The 13,653-nt window shown below is 37.3% G+C and overlaps 2 protein-coding genes across 3 annotated transcripts; both read right to left on the bottom strand.

The window, feature by feature from the left end:
• Window positions 1–436: 436 nt before the first annotated feature.
• si:dkey-195m11.8 (fidgetin-like protein 2) lies at window positions 437–6,246 on the bottom strand. Of its 2 annotated transcripts, none has more exons than XM_059570818.1 (2): window positions 6,101–6,246; window positions 437–2,516 (listed from the first exon to the last, which is right to left on the bottom strand). In XM_059570818.1, exon 2 carries the CDS (start codon window positions 2,506–2,508, stop codon window positions 1,672–1,674), a length of 837 nt encoding a protein of 278 aa, XP_059426801.1. In that variant the 5' UTR covers window positions 2,509–2,516; window positions 6,101–6,246; the 3' UTR covers window positions 437–1,671. The 2 variants fall into 2 exon arrangements, with proteins under 2 accessions (XP_059426801.1, XP_059426802.1); XM_059570819.1 differs by lacking the exon at window positions 6,101–6,246 and adding an exon at window positions 5,669–5,767.
• Window positions 6,247–9,074: 2,828 nt separating this feature from the next.
• Window positions 9,075–12,897, bottom strand: krt18b (keratin 18b). Its single transcript, XM_059570820.1, has 7 exons — window positions 12,358–12,897; window positions 10,943–11,025; window positions 10,599–10,755; window positions 10,111–10,275; window positions 9,900–10,025; window positions 9,590–9,810; window positions 9,075–9,504 (listed from the first exon to the last, which is right to left on the bottom strand). The coding sequence occupies exons 1-7, from the start codon at window positions 12,793–12,795 to the stop codon at window positions 9,480–9,482; spliced, it is 1,215 nt and encodes a 404-aa protein (XP_059426803.1). The 5' UTR covers window positions 12,796–12,897; the 3' UTR covers window positions 9,075–9,479.
• Between the last annotated feature and the right edge of the window lie 756 nt (window positions 12,898–13,653).

The raw sequence follows: 13,653 nt of genomic DNA on the forward strand, positions 1-13,653 counted from the left end.
CTGTAAAGCCTGTAAAAGCCTTAAGCAGATTGTGGAATAATGAAACCACACTGTATTTGAATAAGACTGCAAACAGTAAAATGTTTGTAAAAATATATAAACAAAATATGTTCATTTTAAAATAAAATAAACATTTATTCAGTAAAGTAATAAAAAAATGAAGGCTTTTACATTGTTTACACTGATTTTCAAACAAATGCTGTTCTTTTGAATTTTCTGTTCATTAAAGAATTATGAAAATTCTGTCATGATTTCCACAAAAAGAATAATGACTGCTGAAAATCCACCTTTGTCATCCCAGGAATAATTACATTTTAAAATACATTAATATAAAGAAGTTTTTTTAAACTGTAACATAATTGACAATCAACTTATACAGTCCTATCATAGGCAATGTCTCAGTTATTATACCAAATACACACACACACACAGACTATTGTTTATTGGTACAATAGTTTTTATTTTGTGTATTTTTTTCCTTGAGGTAGACATTTTGACATGTAATACAAAATTGCGCACTCTGAACATACAGCATTGTAACAGTGAGGTAGATCATATTTTACATCCATTAAGTCATATGCTATTGTCCAGTATATTGCCTTTGTAAGTGTAAGTGTAAAAATAACATATATTAACTAGATTGGCATTTTCATGTCATTTTGTACATTTCAGTATATGTCCAACTTGCCTAACTACAACAAAAGCTCTCTATTCTTTCACAAGCCTCATTTAAAACAGAGAAGGGTCAGTGGGTCAGAGGAAAACACATCCAGTGATCAACTCAGGGGGCTGGGACAGCTCTGTGTACTCCGTCCATAGTAAACGTCACAATAGGTGAATAGTGGAAAAGACTGTGGAGAGCATTTTAGCCTTTTTGCAGTAGCCCTGTGGAAGCCAGATATATAATATGTTTTCTGTAAAAATATGCTTTGCATTTTTATCATTGAAATACTGTAAGGTTACAAATACATTTTTTTAAAGTCATTTTAACAAAAGACATGGCAAATAAACTACACTAACTAGACAATAAAAGAAAAACATCGGTCAAACTCTAAAACTGTATAAGATAAACATTAAGTATGGCTTCATTCACAATTCCTGAGGGAAATCAACTTTACATTCAAAGTTTATAGAGGAAATTTACCTTATATTCCTAAAATAAGATGATTTCAGTGTTACCTTACCACTAACACATACTCGCCAACAAAATGTATGAAAACTTTACATTACACAGAACATACAGTATGAAACTTTCATATGTGTGCTGTCTAAAAATACAGTCTTTATTTTTGTGTCTTTCTCTTTTCTTTTTCGATTCCTCTCTTTCAGTCTTTCTTTGACTTTGATTTCATTGATTTTTAGCCGTGGATTAGTACTTGCCTCCATAATGTGCTTCACTGCACAACATAATTATAGAGAGAGAGAGAGTAAAAGAGGAAAGGAAGAGAATAAAAAAAGAAAGAGCGATTTCAGGGATACAAAAGAGTGTCTGTGCTACAGGTCTCATTAAAGCTGCAGTCAGAATTAATGCTAATGTGCATAAGAGAGACATCTATCTTCTCAGTCCGTAAATGGTTTTATACCATAATTATATTTGCCCTGATGTTTGTTAGGTTCAAGTATTGCTATAAACATGCATAAAAAAGGATAATTGGACTACATTAAGAAGACTCAGGGATATGTGTACTGTCCTGGGCCTCCATAAGGCCGTGTCTCCAGAGGCTGAAGATCACTGGTCTTACCCACAGAATCTGCCTCAAGATCGGACTGAGTGGAAAGTCTATCGGGCCTGTAGCTCTGGAGGTCCGTCCCACAACTTTCATTGACATTCCTACCACTGTCGCTGTCCTGCCGTTCGGTCTTGTCCCTGACTGTGTATGGTGACACTCTTGCAGTTTTGGACTGGTCGAAGCCAAACTTCCTGCTGCGTGGGAGTTCGGCAGTAGCGTGGCTGCTGTGAAGAGGTGTGGGGGTGTGTAGACCCGAGGGCAGCAGAGAAGGGGTGCTGTGAGGGTAACTTGCACTCAGACCGCATTGCTGGGGATAAGCGTAGCCTGGTGTAGCTGGCAGATATGCAGACGGCAAGGCAAACGCTGGTGACGGAAGATAGGATGGTTTAGGCAGCAGATGTTGGCTGCTGTAGGATGATGGGTAATCCTGAGATGTGGGACCACCGCTGTACTGCTGTTCTGAGAGATCACTTGTGCTCCCCTTCAGGGGGTCTAAACCAGGAGGCCCACCTGTGCTGTACCCCCCAGGCCATGGCTCCTGGTGCGGCTCACTTCTTAGGAAGCTCCCATGTTCTGGTAAAGCGGAGTTGAAGGAATACCTCTCGGCATAGCGTTTTAGCAAGCTAGAGGCACTGAGGGCACTGATGTCATCGGTGTAGCCTGAGAACGCAGGACGACTGGGCTGTGGAAAGGGGAGGGGCTTAGGGTGAACTGGAGGTGATGTGGTGGAGGAGACATCATAGTGTTGTTCCGCCCACTCAGATGACCACTGCATCATTGCCACACCTGGAAAACCAAAATAATAGAGACAGGTTTTTTACTATTCATTTTCATTCCTCCTTAAAAGGGTAAGTTCACCCAGATAGCAAAATTATGTATTTAATAACTTACCCTCATGTTGTTTCAAACCCGTAAGACCTCCGTTTATCTTTGGAACACAATTTAAGATATTTTAGATTTAGTCCGAGAGCTCTCAGTCCCTCCATTGAAGCTGTGTGTACGGTATACTGTCCATGTCCAGAAAGGTAAGAAAAACATCATCAAAGTAGTCCACGTGACATCAGAGGGTCAGTTAGAATTTTTTGAAGCATCGAAAATACATTTTGGTCAAAAAATAGCAAAAACAAGGACTTTATTCAACATTGTCTTCTCTTCCGTGTCTGTTGTGAGAGAGTTCAAAAAGCAGTCTGGATATCCGGTTCGCGAACGAATCATTCAGTTCACCAAATCAAACTGAATCGTTTTAAACGGTTCGCATCTCTAATATGCATTAATCCACAAATGACTTAAGCTGTTAACTTTTTTAATGTGGCTGACACTTCCTCTGAGTTCAAACAAACCAATATCACAGAGTAATTCATTTACTCAAACAGTACCCTGATTGAACTGCTTGGAAGAGAGAACTGAAGATGAACACCGAGCCCAGCCTGATAACGAACAAAAGATTGACTCGTTCTCGAGTCAAGAACCGTTTTTTTCAGACGCGTCCGATTCAAGAACCGAGGAGCTGATGATACTGCGCATGTGTGATTCAGCGTGAAGCAGACTGACACACAGAACGCCTGAACCGAACTGATTCTTTTGGTGATTGATTCTGAACTGATTCTGTGCTAGTGTTATGAGCGCGGGTAAACCGAAGGCTTGAATCAAGGGCAATCATCGCAAATGACGCCATTACGTAGAGCGCAAAAGAACCAGTGAACCGTTTTCTTCAACCGGTTTATTGAATCGAACTGTCCGAAAGAACTACTGGTGATCCGAAAACCAATGCAACCGGTTCTTGACTCGTGAACGAGTCAGTCTTTTGTTCGTTATCAGGCTGGGCTCGGTGTTCATCTTCAGTTCTCTCTTCACAGCAGTTCAATCAGGGTACTGTTTGAGTGCATGCATTACTCCGGGATATTGGTTTGTTTGAATTCAGAGGGAGTGTCAGTGTCAACTTAACAGCTTAAGTCATTTGTGGATTAATGCGTATTAGAGATGCGAACCGTTTAAAACGATTCAGTTCGATTTGGTGAACTGAATGATTCGTTCACGAACCGGATATCCAGACTGCTTTGTTTTGAACTCTCTCTCACAACAGACACGGAAGAGAAGACAATGCTGAATAAAGTCGTCGTTTTTGCTATTTTTGGACCAAAATGTATTTTCGATGCTTCAAAAAATTCTAACTGACCCTCTGATGTCACATGGACTACTTTGATGATGTTTTTCTTACCTTTCTGGACATGGACAGTATGCCGTACACACAGCTTCAATGAAGGGACTGAGAGCTCTCGGACTAAATCTAAAATATCTTAAACTGTGTTCCAAAGATAAACGGAGGTCTCACGGGTTTGAAACAACATGAGGGTAAGTTATTAATTACATAATTTTGCTATCTGGGTGAACTAACCCTTTAAGGAGTTATTCAAAAGATACGGAACGGAGGTATTTAAAGTCACAGTTTACCCAAAAATTTAAATTCTGCATGATTTTACTAATTTATTCATCATTGAAAAATAATGCAAAAATATTGAAAGGGGAAGTTTACTTAAAAAAATTAAAATTCAGAAAATTTTGCATGGTGTTAATACTAGCTATATTATTTTTTATTTATTGTTGAGATGCATAGGGGAGTTATTTAAAAGGACACCCAACATTTAAAATCTATTTTTTTTTCATTCATTTCTGAAAAAAAAAAGATAGTTGGAGGTATTTAAAAGGAGAGTTTATCCAAAAATGAATAATTAGAAAATGCATGTTACTTTTACTATTTATTCCTTGTTGAAGAACAAAAAAACATTCACTCAATAAATGATGACAGAATTTTTATTTCTGAGTATACCGACCATTTAAATACCTCCCTCCTTTAACCAACTTGTGCATTGTCTCACCACAATGAATAGAAAATGATAGCAACATCATGTGGTTTAGTGGTGTTGGAGGCAAAACCCCTTCAACTTCACAACTGGACAATAAAAAGAATTCACCATATGGAACCGCTTAGTAATCTTGACAAGATGTGATCTATTCTTCACATCTTAATCTGTGTTAATGCAATCTCAGTAACGTTGCACTCATCATCCTCACATTTCGATGAGTGTAGTACAAATTAAACGAGCGACTGAATGCTGGATTTACAAACAGTTATATTTATATATTTTTGTGTGTGCATCTGTTTCTTTTTCACTTGCCTTCTGGAAGATGAAGGCAGATTAGAATCAACAGATTAGAACAAAGTTCTAGAGAGGATAGGAGACTGACAGCACACTAAGAGTTTAAGAGCATTCATTTTAAACAAATATAAATGAACATTATTCAGCAGAGTTCCAGAGAGCTGAGATTCCTTGCTAATCCCAACAAATCCCTGCTATACACAAACACTCTTGTTCATTTAAAAATATCTAATGCCAAAAACCAGTCAAATGCCTGTTTCTGTACATGAATCTGCTTTATCTTTGTATTTATATCTTTATGGTGTTTCCCTCCAATTCACAAACTTCCACCGAAGAGACAGGATCCTGTCCATAAATATGGCTGCACCCGGAATGCTAAGAATTCAGCCTGGGATCTATTTACAAAGCACATCCTTTACTCACTCACACACACACACACACACACACAAACACTTCAGGTTGGACAAAATAAAAATATCCTTTTTAACACATGGCTAAATCAATTACATAATTCTTTCAACTGCAAATGTTCTTTGGTGATTTTCAAAGGTAATATTTTTCTAAATTTAAATATAAACACAATATAAAGTATTTTTTTTATCCGTAACTTCTTATTCTCCCTCTGATTGTGAAAAGACTCATGAGATGAGAGCAAAGAAACAGCTGGTAAAGTCATTACTCTCTCTGGCTTCAGATGAACACACAATTTCCAGCAGAGTCATATCCAACATTTACACACATCTTATAATAATGCATGTTTTACGTAGTGCATTTACTCACCATGCTGTTTTAACCGAAATTCTGTATCAGCGTCTATCAGTTATTTTTGACTGTATATGCTATTGATGTGCAAAAATCTTTCCACCATAAACACAGATAAGTTACCTGAAAGAAAGTTCAATTATTACTTCACCTTGCACTTTCTTAAAATAAACATTTCACCATCTTACAATGTCACATCCCAACTCTAACCACACAAACCAATAGGAACAAACAGTATATGTGGCATTATGATGTTTAAATTGAAAATGCATGTGCAGTCAAAATGACTTCTCCTCTCATTCTCTTTAACATGCAAACTTTAGCATCACATGCAAAAGCTATTAACTTGGATTTAAATAGCTCATGAGAGGCAGAGATGAAGACAGAGTGATTTAAAAATATAAACTGATAAATGCTGTCATGGTATTTCACATGCATTAAGAAACATACCAGTCCCTCTCCTTCAATCTTCATTGCATTGTAGCAGTTCCAAGTAAATTCCAAGCTTTACGCTGCTATGCCCCTCACACTCTTTTTTTGTCTCTTCTTTTTTTTTTCTATCCAACTCTGCACTACCTCCCTCTGTCCCTGTGACAACAGCCCCTCCCCCACACACATCCTCCCCTCCCCCTGCCCTCCCTTTTTGCGGAAAGTATTTAAGCAGAGAGAGAAAGAGAGAGAGAGAGCTTGAGGATATTTTACTGTTAAATAACAGGGTTTAGTAACGGTTTCATGCACACAGTTGGCATTTGTATCAGTCTAATCCAATGACATATATAAGAAAACCTATATATGTGTTTCTGTTGCTTATTGGGGGCAATATTTATGGAGATAAAATGATCTGGATTTCAAAATATAACTTCTATCAAGTAAACAGTTGAGGGTGCTGTTGGCTGTAATACTACTACTGCTGGAGATTTGAAGATCCCTGGAATGCAAAAAAAAAAAAAAAAAAAAATCTTCCACATAAATGAGCATTGGAGAAGCTTTCCTTTCCACTCATCCAAAATGCCTTCATATACTCAATAATGAATCCATTTGCATCCTTTACCATATTCGTAAAGTTTCGTAGTTGTGCAAAGTATACTAAATAAAAAGATAATTCTTGGCATATGTGAATGTGACCCCTGTAGGTGTGGTAACATTTGTGCATGTCATTACTGTATATGTTTGAACAGCAGTTCAGGTCAGTCTGAAGAGAGACTTGATAACCAGCAGGCACAACAGAGTGTGAAATTTTGTAAACTAAGTTTTGGATTTTTTTTTGTGGAACACTTTAATTACCCAAAAACCCAAAAAAGAGAAATAGGATGTGATTCATGTCATTTCCTTCACTGGACCACTTGAAAAAATAAATAAATAATAGCTTCTTTGTTTAAAGGAGCTATGTGGAGGTTTTTACTTAAAAAAAAAAAACTTTAAGATAGAGTTTTCATTTGTACATGTATGAGCCAACCATGATGTAAAAAAAAGAATGACACCTCGACTGTCCACCATGGTTGCCTCTATCAGCCTGTAGGCTCAATTGTGTGTGGAGGAGTCGGGCACGAATTGGCGCGGAAATTCACAAAATGTGACGTCATGCACGTTCTCTTCTACTTGGGCTTATAACCGTACGGCACGCCAGCCATTATAGTAAGCAGCGGCAATAGTGTTTTCAAATGGACTCTGCGGATGGAAAGAACCGACCAGCCTCCAGCACAATTCAGACACCCACGGACACTCCTCGTAAGTTAAAAAAAAAAAGAATGTGCGCACTGAGAACGAGCATGAGACTGGCTGCAGTTCCTCTAACGGCCACTGGTGTCAGTAACGGTTAGAAATTTCAGAACCTACCCAATGCTCCTTTAATTAACAAAAGATTCCATATGTACTTTCTTCCTTTTTTTCTTTTTAAGAAAAACACTGCTGCTCTGTATTTCAGTATGTTAAATTTATAGTAATATTAAGTTGTGCAGCATTGTTCCTGTCCGGGAGTTATCCTCAGATAAAAAATAAATAATCATTTGTTCCAATACACTCACATTTTCCCCAATTTCCCTATTGACAGGTGATCGGTCATATGAAAAATGTTCCTGTAGCAGAAATGGCAGCCTCCAGGTCGTATCCTTACAGTGGATCATGCACTAGCTAGCAACAGCCATTGAGATGATCGGGAACGCTAACAGCTTTAATTCAGTTATTTTCGACTTATTTTGATAATATACCGTCAGCTATAAAAATGTCAGTAAAAAGCCTATATTTTCAGTGATCCACCAGATATCAGTTTAATGTTTCCCAAAAATCTCGTAGTTTAAACTAACTCATAGTTGTTGCTGTAAAATAGCTAATACTTTCTGAATGTTTTAGAGTGTGTCAGAACGTTACAAAAAATGCAGTTTCTAAAAAACAAAAAAAAGAATTAGCCCTATTGTAAATTACTATTATTTGTGATAATATATTTCAAAGGACCTTGCTTTATGCTTTTATGAAGCCAAAGTGTTATTTTTCTTTAGGGACTGTCATCAAAGCATTATCTTGTCTATTACAATTAGAAATGGTACTTTTGTAGCAATTCACATGATCTGAATCTAGTTTGGAGAACTTAAAATCAGTCCACCTAAGCTTTGCTGCTAATCTGTTTAGTTGGAGGTTTACAGTGCACAAGCAATGGATCTTCAGCAAGCTAATTAGCTGTCATGGCATAAGCTCATTGTGCAGAAGTCAAGTAAACAAATCCTAGCTTTAATCCCAGCATAAATGCGATGAAGCATTTATCTATGCTTCATCGTCTTAGGAAAATTAGCACATAGCATGATATCATGCACTAATACGGTTTCATTTCTTATTGATCAAATTAAATGTTTTATAGACAAGAATTCATATAGATTTGTAGTAATATGTTTTTATTGGAGAGAATCCAAATGGTCCCTCATAGCTCTTTAAACGGCTAACATTAAATGTAGTAACAAGCTTGTGTATATCTGGAAAGTAGAAGTTAAATTTGCAAGCAAAACATTTGTACCTATCATTTCAATTGAATCAAATGTCTGATTTTTTATCCCGTCTTAATGTTTGTCCAACAGCTGACGTATTTTATATTTCCTATTTATGACATTAAAATCATATATTATATTGATAATTCCTATAAAGTAAACTGGAGTAATTTTACTGCTAAATATAGGAATGAAGTTGTGCCTTGAAAAATATCAATCACCTAGCTTATTTAAAAATGTGTGTACAATAATTTTGTCCTGCCTAGAGACAGATTAATCAGCAGTAACTACACTAAAATTATACTTTGCTCTTAGTGACTTCTTGTGTGAAATACACCATCCTATGCTCACAAGGAGTTAACTCTAGTGGACAAAACATGCAATTTAAAAGAGGAAACCATAGTATGTAAAAGATTTTTGATGTCTGTTCACATATGCATGACTCCACATTTTACTTAGAAAGCATGTTTTTATTTCATTATTGCTTTGACTCAGTAGAGAGGTTCACATTTCTCTTCACATTGTAATAGTTAAGCTTACTGTATAATTTGTGCAATTACATGGAATTATCTATTATAAAGATTCATAATACACAATTGATGTTCTAAAAGCTGCCTTTGTTGTTCTGTAACTTGCACATCTGTGTAAAGTCAGACTGTAGGGTGGAACAGGCTTTGTTGACAGAAAGCAATTGCCCTGCAAATGACATCATGTTGAAATTGATGTGTCCTGTTATATAAATTGTAGTCTAGACAAAGTAGAAGGGCACATTTAAATGATAAAGATTCATCGCAGGTTTCCATGTGCATGCTATCTAAAATGTTTAGTTTGTTTTGTGGTCTGTAATATTGCTCTCAGCCATCAAGTGCATCCTGGAGCCTAAACAGCAAAAATAAAGTAGTCTCAGTAAATATATACGATACACTGTAAAATACAACAACTAAAGTTATATTTGATCTCTTACTTGAAGTCTCCCCCATCTAGAAGTTTCTTGTAAGTGTTGATCTCTGCTTCTAGTTTCATCTTCATATTAAGCAAAGCTTCATATTCTTGACCCTGCTCTGTGATATTTGACCTCAGCTGTGACAGCTCAGCTTCAAACTGCAATATGATGGTGTTGTACTTCTCCACCTCTGTGTTTGAACGTAGCTCTGTGTTCCGCAATGTGTCCTCAAGCGACGCTTTCTGTAAAGACAGTTTCATCATAAACTTTTATTTTATTAAAAGTGCAACAATCTAACACTTTCATAATAGGGTGTGCATGTGCATGTTACCAGGCTTTGTTGGGATGCTAGTTCTATTTGTAGCGTTTGAATCTGTCGCCGTAGGTCATTCATCTCCATCTGTGCACCTTGTAATGCTTCTGTGTTCTGAGCCACCTGAACCTGAACGTCTGATATCTGAGGAGAAAGATTTGGTTAGATTTGCTTGGAGGAGTTCAGTTAAAGCAAAATTATTGTTATGTGGTGGTCAGCAGTTCTGTACCTGGGATTCGTGCCACATTTTGAGTTCCTCTGCATTTTTAAGTGCCAGTTTTTCATAGTTAGCCCTCATGTCTTCCATTACTTGAGACATATCTTGCCCTTTCGGTGCATCAACGTCCACCTGAACACCTGATTGGCCAATCTGGTTTCGCAGCTCCCCAACTTCCTGTTAAAGTTGAACAAAAGGAAATCTGAAACATTTAGAGTATGAAATTAGACCTTTCAGTAATATGGTGATTCTTGCTGCATTTTGAATATGTTAGCATGTTGTGGAAGTAAAAACTACCTGTGATTAATTTAAAGGCCCTATCAAAATTGATAGTTTATGCCTACTATAAATCCATCTATATGCTAGTACACACTGACATTTTTCTACTTCAATAAGATAACATCAACACAAGAAAGAAGACTCAGAGAAGTGAGAATCTCATTCTATGTGTGAATCTCATGCCACTAGTGTTAAGTGGCTCTTATGCAAGGGTTGTTTACATTTTCATGGTTTGTCTTGAGGAAAACAAGCTCTTCTTTCAAGGACTCAATTTCACCCTCCACATTCAGGCGACCAACATTGGTGTCATCAATGACCTTCTTTAGACCTGCAATATCTCCTTCCACAGACTGCCTGATGGCCATCTCATTCTCAAACCTATAACACACACAAAACAGTCTTTCAAGTAATGCACTAAAATGTTTCTGTGTGCATGTCAACAGTCCTCCATCAAGCATCTGTCAGACTGATTTCTAGCATGTCTATTTTGTGATTCTAAAAATGGAAACATTTTCAGAAGTATGTTCTTCGATACCAAGTTACAAGAGGTGCAATGAAAACTGACTTGACTCTAAAGTCATCTGCAGCCAGACGAGCGTTGTCAATCTGCAGAACAAGACGAGCATTGTCCAAAGTGGCATCAAACACCTACAGGCGAAATTAAGCACGAAGCACATTTTCAGCAAAAAAAACAACAACAGTTTTTTACATCAATTCAGCCCCCTCCCCCTTTGGTAACTCTACAAAATATATGATTTGTCAGATGTTTTTAATTACAGCATTCTTGGAATGGGTCAGACGTACAGTATGTTCTTATCTTATCTACTAATTACCTAGATTCAGATTTTAAATGATACTTTTTAAAAGAAACTTTGTAATATGAAATGGTCTGACTGAGCAAGAGTATAAAATATGTGACAAACATTTTTGTTTTGTTTTTGATTTACTGTATTAGATAGAATATGTGTATATCTGTTAATATACTGTATTATCTAAGTGTGTTGCACATCCTGCACTGGTGAAAGCGGAAGCTTTCTGCTTATCAGACCTGGCTATCTGAAATTCTCCTAAATAAAAAATATGTTTACATTCTTTTTAGTTTATTACCTTTTTTTATTAGCTTAGTTTAGTACGTTGCAGTTTTAAAACGAGAATTAAAGAGGAATCAAAGATTACATTTTGGAACAATAAATGTTAAGTAACTACTCAACCTCATCTGCTATAAATGATGGAGTTCTTCTTTTGCATTCTTGTTGTGTGTGAGAGAGTCCATTGTGGCTGTGTGGGTGCTCATGTGCGATTGCTCTCCCCACATCTGTTTTGCATTATGACTCTAGTCAGAGACTCTGTAGGAAGTTTCAGCTGGCTGTAGTCGGTCAAAAATTATTCTAATGCTTTAGAAATGATTGTGAATGTTTGTATTGACCGTTGTCATGGGTGCACAGATTTGAAATCCAAATGTGGAGGGTTTTGAGAAATTCCCTCAGTCATAATCAGAATGCATATAAGCACAAAAAGCAGAAGCACAAAAGAAAGAGGAGAGAGAGAACAGGCGTGTACCACACCCTCCATTGAGATGTGCAGAAATCTGATCATGCATTTTTATTGCACCGAAGGGTTCTCATGAACACTACAAAAACTAAAAAAATGTGCTTCATGTTGTAAATGGATTTTATTCAAGTTTATTTAATATAATATCAAATATAATATAATATAATATAACTTATTATATTGTAAAGTTTTCTGTTGAAATTAATACATAAAATTACTCGTATCTATTTGAGTAAAACTTTAATTCTAGGTTTTCTAGGCTGCTTCATTTCAGTTTGATTACTGTAATTAAAAACATCTGGCATCTCCTCCAAACATAAATAACTGGATGCTCTCGCAATCTCTAAAATGCTCCCTTTTGCATATTGTACCCCTACCAAAAGGAAAACACACACTTAGACAAAGCATCTAAACCCTTCAGTGTCTCACCTTCCTTCTCAGATCATCCAGGATTGCGCTGTACTTGCTGTAGTCGCATATTTCTGGTCCACCTTTCTCCAGGGCCTCTCTGATCTGCACCTCCAGTTTGCTGTTCTCCTGCTCCAGCTGGCGCACTGTTTCCAAGTAAGTGGCCAAACGGTCGTTCAAATTCTGCATCTGGCCTTTCTCATTGCCCAGGGTGAACCCTGTAGAGGCAGCGCTACCCAAGGACCCCGCTGCACCAGCACCCATGCCGGCTGAGCTCACCTTGAAGGCCGTGGAGGAAGAAATGCCCCCACTTCTAGGAGCAGAACGGAGAGACATGGAAGAGCTAGATGAGATCCTCGTACCATATCCTCCTGCCCCGCCATATGTGCTAGCGGCACGGTGTACTGGCACAGAGCGGGTAAAGGAGATGTGAGAGGCCTGAGGTGCGTAGAAGCTCATGGTGGTAGAGGAAGGAAGTACTGACTGCACAAGATAATGAGTGTATGCTGAGGGACGTCAGCCGTTTAGAGCTACAGGAAGAGAACAGTGCGGCTTTTATACCCCCACCAAACTCTTTCTGTTCCTCCTTTTCTCTTTTACACTGACCAACTAAGACCCTGCCCACATTGTCCATTTTTGCCTAACTTTTTTTTTCAGTGATATCTAATGCCCTTCCCAGATCCTCTTTCCCTCCTTTTCTGTCTCAGAATCCCCCCTCTGCCTCCCTCTATCTGAACCCAATCTTTGAGCTCATTTGGCCACATATACATACAGCAACAAGATACAGCCCTGAGCTCAGGCTCATTATGTGCTTTCATTCCCACAGTGCTTCAGTGAAGCTTAAATAACAAGTGTAACTAAGAAGAACAGAGGCTGAGAAAGAAAACAATGGTTTATGATTTTGATCCAGCATCCTTTGGGACAGCCTACACGTATGTGTGCATTTTCCCAAGACCACATAGAAAAAAATAGATAAAAAAAAGTAGTTTAAATACCATACTATATATATATATATATATATATATCTTTATGTTCCACAAAGGAAAGGAACTTTGGAGCATGATCATTTTTATTTTTGCCTGAACTATTTCTTTAAGGCATCTAAACTTTATTTAGTTTTTCAAACTGCAGTGCTACAAAGAGTCTCACTTGTTTTGGCCTTTTAAGGTCTTGCTCAAAAGTATATAACTGTCCAAATATGTGGGGTTAAAAACACTAATAAAGACTCAACACTCAGAATAAATTGGGAGTTGTATTAAAAAAAATTAAAAACCAAATAACAAGGGTGATAAATGCAAAAGCTCAAGATAATGTCTT

Source organism: Carassius carassius, chromosome 17 (genome assembly GCF_963082965.1).
Source record: "Carassius carassius chromosome 17, fCarCar2.1, whole genome shotgun sequence".
NCBI classification, from domain to species: Eukaryota; Metazoa; Chordata; class Actinopteri; order Cypriniformes; family Cyprinidae; genus Carassius; species Carassius carassius.

Bases quoted from the DNA above. Each gene is read 5' to 3' on its own strand.
- si:dkey-195m11.8 (XM_059570818.1), bottom strand. From the start codon at position 2,508: ATGATGCAGTGGTCATCTGAGTGGGCGGAACAACACTATGATGTCTCC.
- krt18b (XM_059570820.1), bottom strand. From the start codon at position 12,795: ATGAGCTTCTACGCACCTCAGGCCTCTCACATCTCCTTTACCCGCTCT. The intron at 11,026-12,357 runs GTGAGACACTGA...TTTCGCCTGTAG, and splicing joins TGGATGATCTGAGAAGGAAG to GTGTTTGATGCCACTTTGGA. The intron at 10,276-10,598 runs GTAAACAACCCT...CAACTTTAACAG, and splicing joins TCAAGACAAACCATGAAAAT to GAAGTTGGGGAGCTGCGAAA.